The 12940-nt window shown below is 37.4% G+C and overlaps 3 protein-coding genes across 4 annotated transcripts; 2 read left to right on the forward strand and 1 right to left on the reverse strand.

Moving 5' to 3' along the window:
- Nucleotides 1-1140: 1140 nt before the first annotated feature.
- LOC125195105 lies at nt 1141-2394 on the reverse strand. The gene has a single exon (XM_048093301.1). The coding sequence runs from the start codon at nt 2392-2394 to the stop codon at nt 1141-1143; it is 1254 nt and encodes a 417-aa protein (XP_047949258.1).
- A 2327-nt stretch (nt 2395-4721) lies between these two features.
- On the forward strand, nt 4722-6970 carry LOC125191706 (F-box/kelch-repeat protein At5g15710-like). Of its 2 annotated transcripts, none has more exons than XM_048089115.1 (2): nt 4722-4853; nt 5294-6970. In XM_048089115.1, the coding sequence occupies exon 2, from the start codon at nt 5385-5387 to the stop codon at nt 6696-6698; it is 1314 nt and encodes a 437-aa protein (XP_047945072.1). In that variant the 5' UTR covers nt 4722-4853; nt 5294-5384; the 3' UTR covers nt 6699-6970. The 2 variants fall into 2 exon arrangements, with proteins under 2 accessions (XP_047945072.1, XP_047945071.1); XM_048089114.1 differs by having other exon boundaries at nt 4747-4853; nt 4965-6970.
- Nucleotides 6971-9780: 2810 nt separating this feature from the next.
- LOC125193506 (transmembrane protein 258) lies at nt 9781-11742 on the forward strand. The gene is made up of 4 exons (XM_048091315.1): nt 9781-9918; nt 10037-10143; nt 11365-11443; nt 11529-11742. The coding sequence occupies exons 1-4, from the start codon at nt 9916-9918 to the stop codon at nt 11574-11576; spliced, it is 237 nt and encodes a 78-aa protein (XP_047947272.1). The 5' UTR covers nt 9781-9915; the 3' UTR covers nt 11577-11742.
- Nucleotides 11743-12940: the final 1198 nt, after the last annotated feature.

Genomic DNA, 12940 nt, shown 5'->3' on the forward strand with positions numbered 1-12940 from the left:
ACGGAGGGAGTATAAAATAAAAATGTCAAAAAATTGCACACGTGTCCTCCCTTGGACCAAACCCTTACTACCCCGGTTAATCTGTTCCAACATGAATTTGACCCGAGCCCCTCTTCTCACATTTTTGTCGAGCGTTCTGATTTTTAGTATATATATGCAACATAAATTAATACAAACAAGCAATAAATATCTAAAACTACTCCTGAACAACAAGATAGCCACATAAAAAATACTACTCACTCCTTTTTCAAATAGTATGAATAATAGGCTCAGCACGAGTTTTAATAAATAAAGAGAAAAGTAAGAAAGAGAGAGAAAGGATAGTGGAAATAATGTTACTGGATAGTGAGGTCCACACTATTATAATGATATAAGTTGTTAATGATAATAGTATAAGTTGTAAATAAAATGATGTGTAGACGTTATATGTTGTTTGAATATTCTAAAACTAGAAAATTCATATTTTTCAAGAACGGACGAAAAAGAAAATAGTTTATACTCATTAAAGACGGAGGGAGTACTAGTAATTAGGGGGCCAAACTCTCAAAGAAGTGGTTTGGATGAAAAACTCCTAAAAGTGACTAAAAAAAGATAGTCTAAAAAATTTAATAAAATAAAATAAAAGCAAGAAGAATACGACCTGGAATAAGCTGAACACGTCGCTTAGACTATACTCATTAACATATTGTCCCTACAAACACATAGTGGACTCTAGATTAACTATTATAGCAGTTAAATTCAATGATATATCCCTAAACTATCTTCTCAAAAATTTTAGCCCTATAATTTTTTTTTTCTCTATGTTAGGTCCTAATACCGAGGTAAAGAGATAACAATAATGAGGGTGTCCACTATAGTTGGCCGGGCCAAGCCACAAAGTGTGGTCAGGCCACAAAATCGTGGCCGGGCCACCAATGCCCATGTTTCCCACTATAGTGGACATGGCCAAGCCACCAAAAATTTTATTTTTTCCATTTTGTTTATATTTTAATTCTACTACGATAAAAGTTATTGGACTATAATAATAGAAAAAATGCATACGAACTAAAATTAAAACAAAATCTTCGTTGTATTATACAAAGGGGTAAAATTATACAACGAAAATTTTCGACTTCTAATAAACTACTTTCCCAACGCATATCACGCTCTACGCCCTCCTCCCCTACGATTCCAAACCTCTTCTACCATATCAGCCTGCAGTGTCGTATGTGATGTTTCCCTCCGCATATCGGCGAACCGTTGGATCAAGTATGCAACACCGTGACTCGTACTTGCACCCTCTTCCGGTGCCCAGTTCTCTGCAGAATATCCTTCGTCCTTTATTATCATATTGTGCAATATGATACATGCATACATGATGGAGGCGACATCATTTTTGTGCCATTGTCGAACCGGGCACCGAAGAATGGCCCATCGCGATTGGAGGACATCAAAAGCACGCTCAACGTCCTTCCTAGCACTCTCTTGTTTGGCCACAAAATAGGATTGTTTCGGCCCAACCGGCTGTCGGATCGTCTTGACAAACACGGGCCAACGAGGGTATATCCCATCGGCTAAGTAGTATGTCTTGTTGTACTGCGTCCCGTTGGCCATGAATCTGACCGTCGGACCCTCACCCTGGCACTCATCATTGAAGAGATGGGACGAATCCAGTACGTTGATGTCGTTGTTCGACCTTGCGACACCAAAATAGGCATGCCAGATTCGCATTCGGTAGTCAGCAACAGCTTCCAGTATCATTGTTGGGTGTCTTCCTTTGAATCCAGATGTGAACTGCCCCTTCCAAGCAACCGAGCAGTTCCTCCACTCCCAGCGCATGCAATCGATGCTGCCCAACATCCCCGGAAAATTATGCACTCGCCCGTGCATATCTATCAATCTCTGGCACTCATCGGCATTTGGCTTCCGTAGATACTCCGGACCGAAGATGGCCTGGATACAATTACAAAACTGCCTCGGCGTCGTCAGAGCAGTTGTTTCACCCAACTGTAGGTATTCGTCGAACATATCAGCGGGTCCGGCATAGGCAAGCTGCCTAATTGCAGTGGTACACTTCTGATATGTCGACAACCCGGGTCGGCCGCTAGCATCATTGCGCAATGTGAAGCACCTGTACTGCTGCGCCAATGTAGTCGCTATATGGATGAATAGCCGTTGCGACATTTTGAAGCGGCGACGGAAAATCTCTGCTGGGTAACGGGGGTTATCGCCAAAGTAGTCTTCTATCAACCGCTGGTGTGCCCCGACATGGTCACGCCGGATGGTCCGCCGATGATAGAACGGACGAACGAACGCCGCCGCCGCCTCCTCCTCTTCTGCTTCCCGTTGCACCTCTTGAACGAGTTCATCGAACTCCCTATCCACCAATTGTTGGAACTCATCGTCGGAACTCATTTTTCAAAAGTAGAATTGGTGATAAAATGAAAAGAGTGCAGATTGGTATGGTGTAAAAAATTGGAAAAAAATGGGTATATTTGTAGAAGTAATTAAAAAAAAAATCGGAAATAGGGGAGCCGCGGCCAGGCCACGATCGTGGGCGCCCCCCCTCACTATAGGGAGCCGCGGCTCGCGGCTCTCCCGTGGCCCGGCCGCGGCTCGCCTTTAGTGGACACTCTTAGCAAATCCTCCCTCTGTCTATTGAATATGACTGACTTTCCTTTTTAGCTTGTATTAATTAAAATGATCCATTACTAAAATTGAGAATACTTTTTATCTCTACTTTATTTCCTCTCTCTTACTTTATTCTCTCCATTTAACACATAAAATAAAGTTGCATAAAATCTCAGGAATCATCTTCTTTGAGACGGAGGGAATACTATATTATAAAGTTGCGGATTAAATAAAACATATATAAAAATTAGGCATATATAAGAATTAAATTGAAGGAAATGTTGGAAAAATAAAATTCTAGAGGGAAGAACCAAAACTTTTATATCCCAAAATGTACATAATCTTTATACTCCACAAGATAAATTTGAAGATCGTCACAGTAGTTAACTTTCCCTATTTGCTACTCTCTTAGTTTCATCACGTCGAGCTTGACATTTTTTTGGGGAATGAGATTAAGGATGTGTTGTTTATCGTAAGAGAAGTTGCAAATAAAGTAAATTCAATGATGTGATGTATTTTTTATTTTTGAATTAAAAATAAATAGAATAATTTTTTTTTATCTGATTGGCCCGCTGTTTATAAATAAATCTATGACAGCATATATTTATTAAATATTTAATATGCGACTGGTTAGATCTAATCAAATAAATAGACCTTCGACCATCTGAGTACTTAACGTTTGAGATTGAGGCATTTTTTTTTATCACCACAACAAAAAGAACACTTTTTATTCATGTTTAGTTACTCCTATCCAAATAATTAATAAAAATATGTTCCTGATCAATAGTTGGCCGCATCACGTTTACCAGTTGAGCCCATTATGCCAAAATTTAATGATTGCATGAAATTACAAAGCCTATGTGAGATCCATGACTATTAATTTTTATTTATCCATATCTTCCTAAATTTAATGAAAAAAAAGGAAAGATCAACTCATGGATTGTCAGAGAATATTCGACGATAAAATTTCATTTGGTAGGTGGACTTTTTAGTCAATTAATGTATTCAAAAAATATCTGAATTTATATATCAACACACATACTACTACCCCAATCTTGAGAGTATTAAGTTAATCATAATCGAATTCTTCCTTTTTTTTCTTCAAATCATATGCTAAATATTTTAAATTTATTTTTTAGATTATGATATTATAGTAATCATAATCGAATTCATTCTTCTTTTTTTTCTTAAAATCATATACCAAATCTTTTATACTATCTACGTTCCTCAAAATTTGTCCTATTTTGATCCGGCACAGGTTTTAAGAAATGTAATGAAAAGTGAGTTGAAAAAGTTAGTGGATTGTGGGTCTTACTTTTATATATTAATTTTATAATAAAATGTGAGTAGAAATGAGTTAGTGGAATATGAGGTCCACTATAAAAAATGGTAAAAGTAAAATGGGACAAGGGGGACGGACGGAAATGGAAAAATGAGACAAAGTTTCAGGGACGGAGGTAGTATTTTTAACTGAGTGTAGCTTATTTGAAGTGCACGTATTGTTCTCCTTATTATTAGCTACGAATATAAAATACTCCCTCCGTCCATAAAAAATAGATCATTTTTGCCATTTTGGAACGTCCAAAAAAATAGATCACTTTCTAAAAATGAAAAATTTATCTTTCATACTTTTCCCACTTTTTCTTCCATCTCTCATACTTTTTCCACTTTTTCTTCCATCTCTCATACTTTACTCACTTTTTCTCCCTATCTCTCTTACTTTACCTACTTTTTCTCCTCATCTCTCTTACTTTACCAATTCTACATTAAAACTCGTGCCGAACAACAATAGATCTATTGTTTGTGGATGGAGGGAGTATTGTAATTTTCATATATTGCTTAAACCATTTAAATATAATAAAAAATTGATTATAAAGCTACTATAAGTCTATAATGCTTCGTTTGGTCATGTTAATATTATAAACCTGAGGGCAACAAAGAAAAAATCAATAAGAATAAAATTGTTTTGTTAAGCAAGATTACCGAATTTAATTTAATTATAGATAATTAAACATTACAAAGTAGAATGGACAGACAATTTTTTTATTGAAGGTATTTTCCTGAAAAATTAAAAACCAAGCTTCGTGCATTAAAAACAAGAGACAAGTCAGACAGAAAGCGGTGGGAATGAAAAGACTGATTTCGTTTATAAATTAATACTAATGGGGTATTTCGAATTTTACAATTTGGGAAGAAATCTGCAAACCTTCAGTCGGAATCAGAGTTTTCAACTACCGCAAAAGGTAATTCATCATCCTCGACGCATTGGCATTTCCATTTCTAGTTTCTCGGTTCGGATTGCGTCGAAATTCAATCTACCTGCTGAACTGATTTCATTTTCCATTTCGCTTTAGATGATTCAATCTTTCTGCTCAGCTGATTTGATTTTCCACTTCAACGACTTGGGCTTGGATCTGATTGATTGATTAAGCATTTCCTTTGATTACTTGGGCTGTTTATATTCTGCGCATATCCCAATTTGTGTTAGGGATTTTCACATCGTTAGGTTAATGGGGCATGTTCATCGGATTGCCTACGTCTTCAGCAACTTTAGCTTTCTAAGCTGATTGCCTTTTTGTTTGATTCCGGTTATTGGACATGTTTGTTGAGAGGGCATTGTGATTATAATGAAATTCTTGGTTTTTTAATGTTTGAATAACTTGGTAATGTTTGATTATCTCAGCTGAATGGGAGCTAGTTAGGGTTCCAAGCTCTAGGAACAAGATTTTGGGCGTTGGGTTCAGTGGGAGGAGTAGTGTTTGAATGTTTATGCAATGATTGAATTGGGGGAGGCATCTGAGCCCGGGTCCAGAATGTTGACTTGCAGATTGGTGAGAAGTGGTTCGTTTGGTGAGGATGAGCGCTTTCTCCGGCAGGTGAGCTACGGGGCAACTGGAGCTAGGAATACTAGTCCTCTTGGCCGATTGGGGTCAAGGAATACAAGCCCTTCTAGGCAGAAAGTCGTTAAGACGAAACCTCGGGGTTTGGATGAAGAAACTGTGACAACGTTTTGTAAATCTGCTCAGCCAGATGTTCACATGGAGGATAACATATGGGCTATGCTGCCAGAGGATTTGTTGAATGAGATTTTGGCTAGAATTCCGCCCTTTATGATATTTAGGCTCCGCTCTGTTTGCAAAAGATGGAACTCGATTTTGCAGGATAATAGCTTTCTGATGTTTCACTCACAGGTGCCATCTCACGGGCCTTGCCTTCTGACTTATTGGAGGAATCCACAGACTCCTCAGTGCTCCGTGTTTAGCTTGCCGTTGAAGCAGTGGTTCAGGATTCCATTTAATTTTCTACCACCATGGGCGTTCTGGTTGGTTGGCTCTTCTGGGGGTTTGGTGTGTTTCTCGGGATTGGATGGTACGACTTTCAAGACGTTAGTTTGCAATCCATTAACTCAAACTTGGAGGACTTTGCCAAGTTTGCATTATAATCAGCAGAGACAGTTAATTATGGTTGTTGATAGGAAGAATCGATTGTTTAAAGTCATAGCCACTAGTGATATTTATGGGGACAAGTCATTGCCCACTGAAGTATACGACTCAAAGGTAGACAAATGGTCGCTTCACCAAACCATGCCTGCTGTAAACCTATGCTCCTCGAAGATGGCTTTCTGCGACTCAAGATTGTATCTGGAGACCCTTTCACCACTCGGTCTAATGATGTACAGGCTTGATACGGGGCACTGGGAGCACATACCTGCAAAGTTTCCGCGGTCTTTGTTGGATGGATATTTGGTGGCTGGGACTCAGAAACGCCTGTTTCTAGTTGGAAGAATCGGTTTGTATAGTACTCTACAGAGTATGAGGATTTGGGAGCTCGATCATACAAAATTTGTATGGGTTGAGGTCAGTAGGATGCCACCAAGGTTCTTTCGGGCTCTTTTGAGACTCTCAGCAGAGAGATTTGAATGCTTCGGACAGGATAACTTGATATGCTTCACATCTTGGAACCAAGGGAAAGGTCTTCTATATGACGTGGATAAGAAGGTGTGGTCTTGGATTGCTGGATGTGATCTTCAATCCTACAACAGCCAGGTCTGCTTCTACGAGCCCAGATTTGATTCAACGATTCACTGATGAGCAGATCCACATTCTATACATCCCCTTTTGATCTGCATCCCATGACCAAAAAAGACTTACTCTCATCAATTCTGACATGTTCATGATTGCTGAAACCAGCCGTCGATCATGTTCTTCAAGGAACCAGTTTTGGATTGAGTAGCTCCCTTGCACACAGATCGAAGTCAATTGTAAACTACTCATTCTCATATCTTTGTTGTATATCTATGCAATGAGCCATTTTTATAGTTGTGGAACTGTCTTCTTGTCGATATACTGCTTTGCTTTCCCTTTTTGGTATTGTGATAAATCTACACAGTTCACAAATAGTTTGTGTAACAGTCCGCTTTCCTAGGGTACAATAAATGCGGCGACTGCTACCAAAACGGACTTAAAGAATTCGATATAGGCTCGGGTTTTCATTTAAAGAGTTTTGACCAAAAATTTAATGGAACTATCAGAGCATTTAAAACAACAATTTAACCTAGAAGTTTAAATAAGAAAAATGAAGGTATCATAAATTACGATCAAAAATCTAAAGAGTAGGACATAATTTCCAAGATAAAAACCACACGATAGTCTAAGGCTTTTAAACCGAAAGGAGAGTGCAAAATATCCAAAATAATCATAAGTGTTTCAAAGTAATTTCAGCGGAAAACGACCAAGAGAAAAAGCAGCTATGTATGAAGACACAACTACGCTTGAAGTTCAAAACATCCATCTTAATTAGTTATCATGCTCAACACCCGCCACCGCTCGTCATCGTTCAACCTGCACATAAGGAAAAACATATGCAGGGCTGAGTATTTTGAAATACTCAGTGAACTCGTTGCCAAAACATTTTATAAGTTATGCCACCCTTACCATGTGAACTCGAGTTTTAAGCAGTTATAAGAGAATATCACGAGTATCACAAAATACATTTTCCAATAGACTGGCCAGTCAAATAACTCCCCACTTCTCTCATCAAATTCCACAATCACAATCTTTTCATGGTGCGACGAAAGTGTGGCCACACTTTTCGCCCATGAGACCGGCCGACTAGCAGGGACGGCTCCCGATCCCCTCGTGTACACAGCCTGGTAAGGTTTGCGGCCCATACTCAGATCCGAATTCGTCTAACATATCCATAGCCCTATAGCCCAATGGAGCGAACTCTCAAACTGGGCATCAGGCGCACAATATCACAACAAAACAGACATAGGCATGGCATAACAGTTAAACCACCCTTATTTCTCCACATTCATATATTTGCACATAAAAGAGTTTAAGAGTAAAGCCCACCTCGACTGCTTAGGCTTCAAGTATGTTCTTTCCTTTGTTATCCGGCTTCGCAACTGAGGTTTCACCTTTTTATTCACATAGGCACATATCACAAATCAGATTCAATACAAACTCTTAACTCATGCATGTCTCAACGTTTTTCCCTTTTCCCACCGATCTATTAATCAATCAAGGTCACGTTCATCGCATAAGTTCCATTCTCATCTCAAATCTAGATCTAACATCAACATATGTGATACAAGAGTATTTAGCCATCTAACACACACCACTCAAACACAACACACACACACACACACACACGACACGCACACACACACACACACACGCCACACACACACACACACCACACACATGTATACATATTTCCATATCCCCTTTATCCCACTTTCACTCAAACAAGATGCATGAGGGTCCAAGAATACCGATTAATCGGTCAGAAAGAAGAGGAATTGAGTAGAAACGAAGAAGATGAATATAAAATTTTTACCTTATGAGAAAAACGAACGGTAGGAATTAAGTATTAGACTTGGTTCTTCAAAATTCTTGGATCAAACTTCAATTCTTCTCAAAGGTTGAAGGATTATTGAAGAAAAGTAGAAGAAAATTGAGAGAGTGTGGAGAAGAGGGAGGGGGCGTGAGTATGGGTGGGGGCGAAAATTATGGGGCTTAGGGTTAGGGGTTTCTCTTATTTATAGTGCTCAAAAAGATCTTTAGAATATTTGGTAAGATTTTATTTCTCCACAATTAAATAAATAAATATTGTGAAGTAGGGAAGAAGAATTAACAAAAATAGACTAGGGTATCAAGCATGGAAATTTCGAAATATATGGCTCTTCATTAGCCAAGATTTTATTTTGGTATATTTTACGGAGTAGAATAAAATATCGCGGAGCAAAATAAAAATAAAAATTCTCCCATTGGTGAAGTGATAATAGGCGTGTATTTTGCCTTTTAAATAAGGAAGGGATTTTGAATATTGACTAAAATAAGATAAGGCAAGATCTCTTGAGGTATGGAAAGATTTGGTAGAATATTAAATTATAGGTATGGAAGGAAATCAAATAAGGAATCAATTAAACAAGCAAAATAATATTTCCTTCCCTACATGGGTGATTTTCGAAAATCACCTAGGAAAATAAGGGGCTCGATTTTCTCAAATAAAAATAAGGAATAATTGGGGTTTGGATTTAATTTGGATAAATATCCCAAGAATTAAATTAAATCCGGAAAATAGAATTCCTCCTTCAAAAGTCCAAGGGTTCGAAAATCTCAATATTTAGGTGGCTAGTATTTATGGAAATTTTCTCTAATATTCTCACTCACCCTTAAAACAAATAATTCACCTCATAAATTAATAAATCACATGCCACATCATATAATCAACAAGTTTGAGTTTTCAAACTTCCAACGCAAACCCTAGACTCGACTCGGCCATAGCATCTCATGCAATAAATGCATTCATAAGTTAATTCACGTCTCCACGTCATCAATAATAAATTTTAGGGCTCTAAAATTAGGGTTCGGGAATTCGGGATGTTACAGTTTGTGACAGATTGTCCGGTGATAAAATTGCATTGCTTCATACAACAAGACATTATATATACAACAAGACATTGATATAATGGGTTTATTTCTTAAACTTGCGATATTGACCAAAAACACTGATTTTTTCCATAATTTGCCCTATTTTTTATTTAGATGCATCAATAATCTATTGTGTTTACAAAATGATTATTTTTGTACATAGTTTTAAATATCATTAGGCAACAAAAAAATGTGCATATAATTTAAATGAATATAGATCAATTTAGACCGAGAAAACGTAGTTGGGTGTAGAGCGTTTCTTCGTTTCAAAACGATAAAAAAGTCGTCCCCTATACTCAGTAAACCTAGAGCAACCCAGCAGGAGAAGCTGAAGATCTGCTCTCCAAATTCCAACTCACACAAGAAAATGGTATCGACAAATCACATTCCTCCTTACGTTATCTTTTTTTCCCGGTCGTATCGTGATCTAGTTGTGCTGGGATCGCCTTTTCGCTCACTTAATTTATTCATTTCAATTTGTTTATAAGGCGCCGTCAGGGAAACCGATCTCAAGCCCAGTTCCAGATGCCTGGTACCCCACTCTCGCCGTACTTCTGCTCGCCGTCGGCCTTGCCATCACCGCCTTTTTCTTCATGTAAGAACTGATTTCAGGATTTTTTGGGGGTTTTTATTTGATACTACTAATTTATAACCGCTATCGTTCCGAATTTTATGTATGTGCTAATTTTACACTGATTCTGGTACTATGGTTTTGTCGAGATTGGTTTTCCTCACCTGGCTTATTTGACACGAGCTTGATCTTGCTGAAATGCGAAGTATTTGTGTCCTGTACCTTTGGATATTTTAGATTTTTTTTCTGAATTTTGAAATGCTAAATCTAGTAATGTGTCCGTGAGAGAATTTCAATGGTGAAAGTTTCTGGATCAGTGGTTTATGGTGTGTGTGTGTGTGTGTTTATTTTTTCATTCAAAATTGTACTTTGATGATTGCATTGCTTTATTCATCGGTCATTAGTGAATTTTCGTCCTGTTTAATCAGCTAAATTTTTGCAATGACTTAGAAAAAAAGCCTTCTTTCTGCGTGGTGATACACACAATCATTTTCCAGATTATCCAGCTTCACGAGCCTTATGTGTCGGTGGTTTAATGTTTCTTCAATAATTTAGCACCTATAGAAAGAGCATAATTAAAAACCACAAAATATAGTGTACTATAAAGAAAATAAAGAGAACTTCCTGCAATAATATAATTTTGAAGATGTGCTTTCTTGAATCTCCCATTTTGTTGTTCTTCCTTAAATTATGACTGACATTTGACAATTATTAACTACCATCCCCCAATGCAGTTTGTTTTCATTCCCAGCCTTTCCTCTGATTTAGCAATATTTGTGTGCGGATGAAGAAAATTGGTATTTCAATTTCTACCATGTGGAATTGCGTCCATAACTAATTTTCCAAGCATGGTGGCATTCAAATGCTTCCTTCTGATGCTTCGGTCATTTTGCAAGTGTCCAGTTATTTGACTTCATCTTCTTATTTGGGTGAAATGGTTTCATGTTGCATGGGGGGGGGGGGGTTGGATATACTAAAGCTCAGGAAATGTTCAGCCAAATTGAAATGATATCATAAAGTATAACTTCATAGTTTTGATGACAAATGAGACAGTGTGATTACAATCAGCATTTTGACCAGGCCTAGTGGTGCTGCACTAAAAGAGAACCTATCTTTTACACTTGTTACTGTAAATTGTTTCCTCTTCATTAAATCTAAACAACAAAAAACCACCCAAAACCATTTCTTGGTGCCCTTTCATTTCTGAGCAGCATATGGTACTTATTTGTTCCTTTTATCTTGCAGTTATGAAGCTACTTCCTCTAGGAAAAATCGCAATCTTGCAAAGGAATTGACTACTGGTGCGTTTGCATCAGTTTTCCTGGTATGTTAACATAATTTTTGTAAAGATTTTGCTTTTACTTACTCTCTGTGATTGGTGTTGGTAACACTTCTGTGTAATTTTACAGGGTTTTGGATCTCTGTTCTTGCTGCTCTCTTCTGGTGTCTATGTTTGAGTCTTTAACATAAAAAGTAGACAACACATGAGGTTTCACATGCCTATGGCTTTTTCTCACATTCTGAACCTAAACTAAGCTTGGCTTCAAGTTTTGATGTCTAGCGATCGTTTATCATTTGTGGTACTCAATTCAGATGGTATTAAAACGTAGATCATTTGGTTCACAGTCATGCGTTTAAGTGTTGTGTGTTCTTGAAACATGAGTTCTCTTTTTTTGAAGAGGAATCACACAACGAGGAGTTTCAGACTTTTAAGGGATTCACTTTCATTCCCCCTCAAAATACCAAATTAATTGGGATATGAAACCACTTTTTCTTTTAACATGTTAGTCGCACCGCTTATGTGGAATAACCTGTAATCATAGGCCACTTTTGATAATTGAAGAAAGATTTTCTGTGTGCAAAGTCAGCTGTGCTAGTGGGACGTTGGAGGGTCGTCTCTGGCCTCTCGGTGCAACCCAGTTGGGTTGCCATGCCTGCAGCTCCAGCTCTAACTTTTGCACCTTGCACTCTTGACCTATTTTAAATCCATTTTTTCTATGCAAACTCAACCGAATAGTCAAATAACCCATTTATAGGAATATAGATAGATTATGATGAGCTAAAATCAAGCAATAACAATCAAATCATGCAAAGTCTAAATCTTAGAAACATGTAAAATTCATGTGGATGAGACCTCACCTTCTTTGTTGCTTGAACATTTTCTCATTCAGAAATCTATCCTAGGGTTTCCAGGGTCTCCAAGAATATCAACCTAACTAGCATCATAATGTATTTTATCCCTATCTTTTAGTCATCTATTTCATTAAACAACTTTATAAGTTAATGTTAAGAACATGGATTGTGAGCTTTGTAATCACAATTGAACTGAACTCATACGTAAAGGGATAGTTATAGTACTCCGTTTATAACCTAAACTCTTAATATTTGGAAGTTTGTAGCTTCTTACTTGATTTATTTTGGATATAATCCGAACTTCAACGTTTTCAGTCTATAAACTTTACTTTGGTCATTTATCATGAACATTTGATTTTGTTTTAGCTTTTATGCTCATCCTTGATTTATTTTTGTATGGCTGAACTTTCAAGAATTTTTTAAATCAAATCAAATTTTATAAAATCGCCGCAAAAAGTGTGATGAAGATGACAACTAACATATGCGTGTGAATGTTTGTGTGGAGTCATCCGATTTGACAGAAGAGGGCTAAGCCCAAAGCGAACAATAAGACATATGCCATGAATAGTGAATCATGTGCACTTAATGATTTCAAGGGTATTCATGAAAAACTTGAAATACACTATGTTTAGTTAAATTGAGATACTCCTATTTAAATATCTACGAAAAGAGAAAATAAGCAATGTTA

Source organism: Salvia hispanica, chromosome 6 (genome assembly GCF_023119035.1).
Source record: "Salvia hispanica cultivar TCC Black 2014 chromosome 6, UniMelb_Shisp_WGS_1.0, whole genome shotgun sequence".
NCBI lineage: Eukaryota > Viridiplantae > Streptophyta > Magnoliopsida > Lamiales > Lamiaceae > Salvia > Salvia hispanica.

Bases quoted from the DNA above. Each gene is read 5' to 3' on its own strand.
- LOC125195105 (XM_048093301.1), bottom strand. From the start codon at position 2,394: ATGAGTTCCGACGATGAGTTCCAACAATTGGTGGATAGGGAGTTCGAT.
- LOC125191706 (XM_048089115.1), top strand. From the start codon at position 5,385: ATGATTGAATTGGGGGAGGCATCTGAGCCCGGGTCCAGAATGTTGACT.
- LOC125193506 (XM_048091315.1), top strand. The intron at 10,144-11,364 runs GTAAGAACTGAT...TTTATCTTGCAG, and splicing joins ATCACCGCCTTTTTCTTCAT to TTATGAAGCTACTTCCTCTA. The intron at 11,444-11,528 runs GTATGTTAACAT...GTAATTTTACAG, and splicing joins CGTTTGCATCAGTTTTCCTG to GGTTTTGGATCTCTGTTCTT.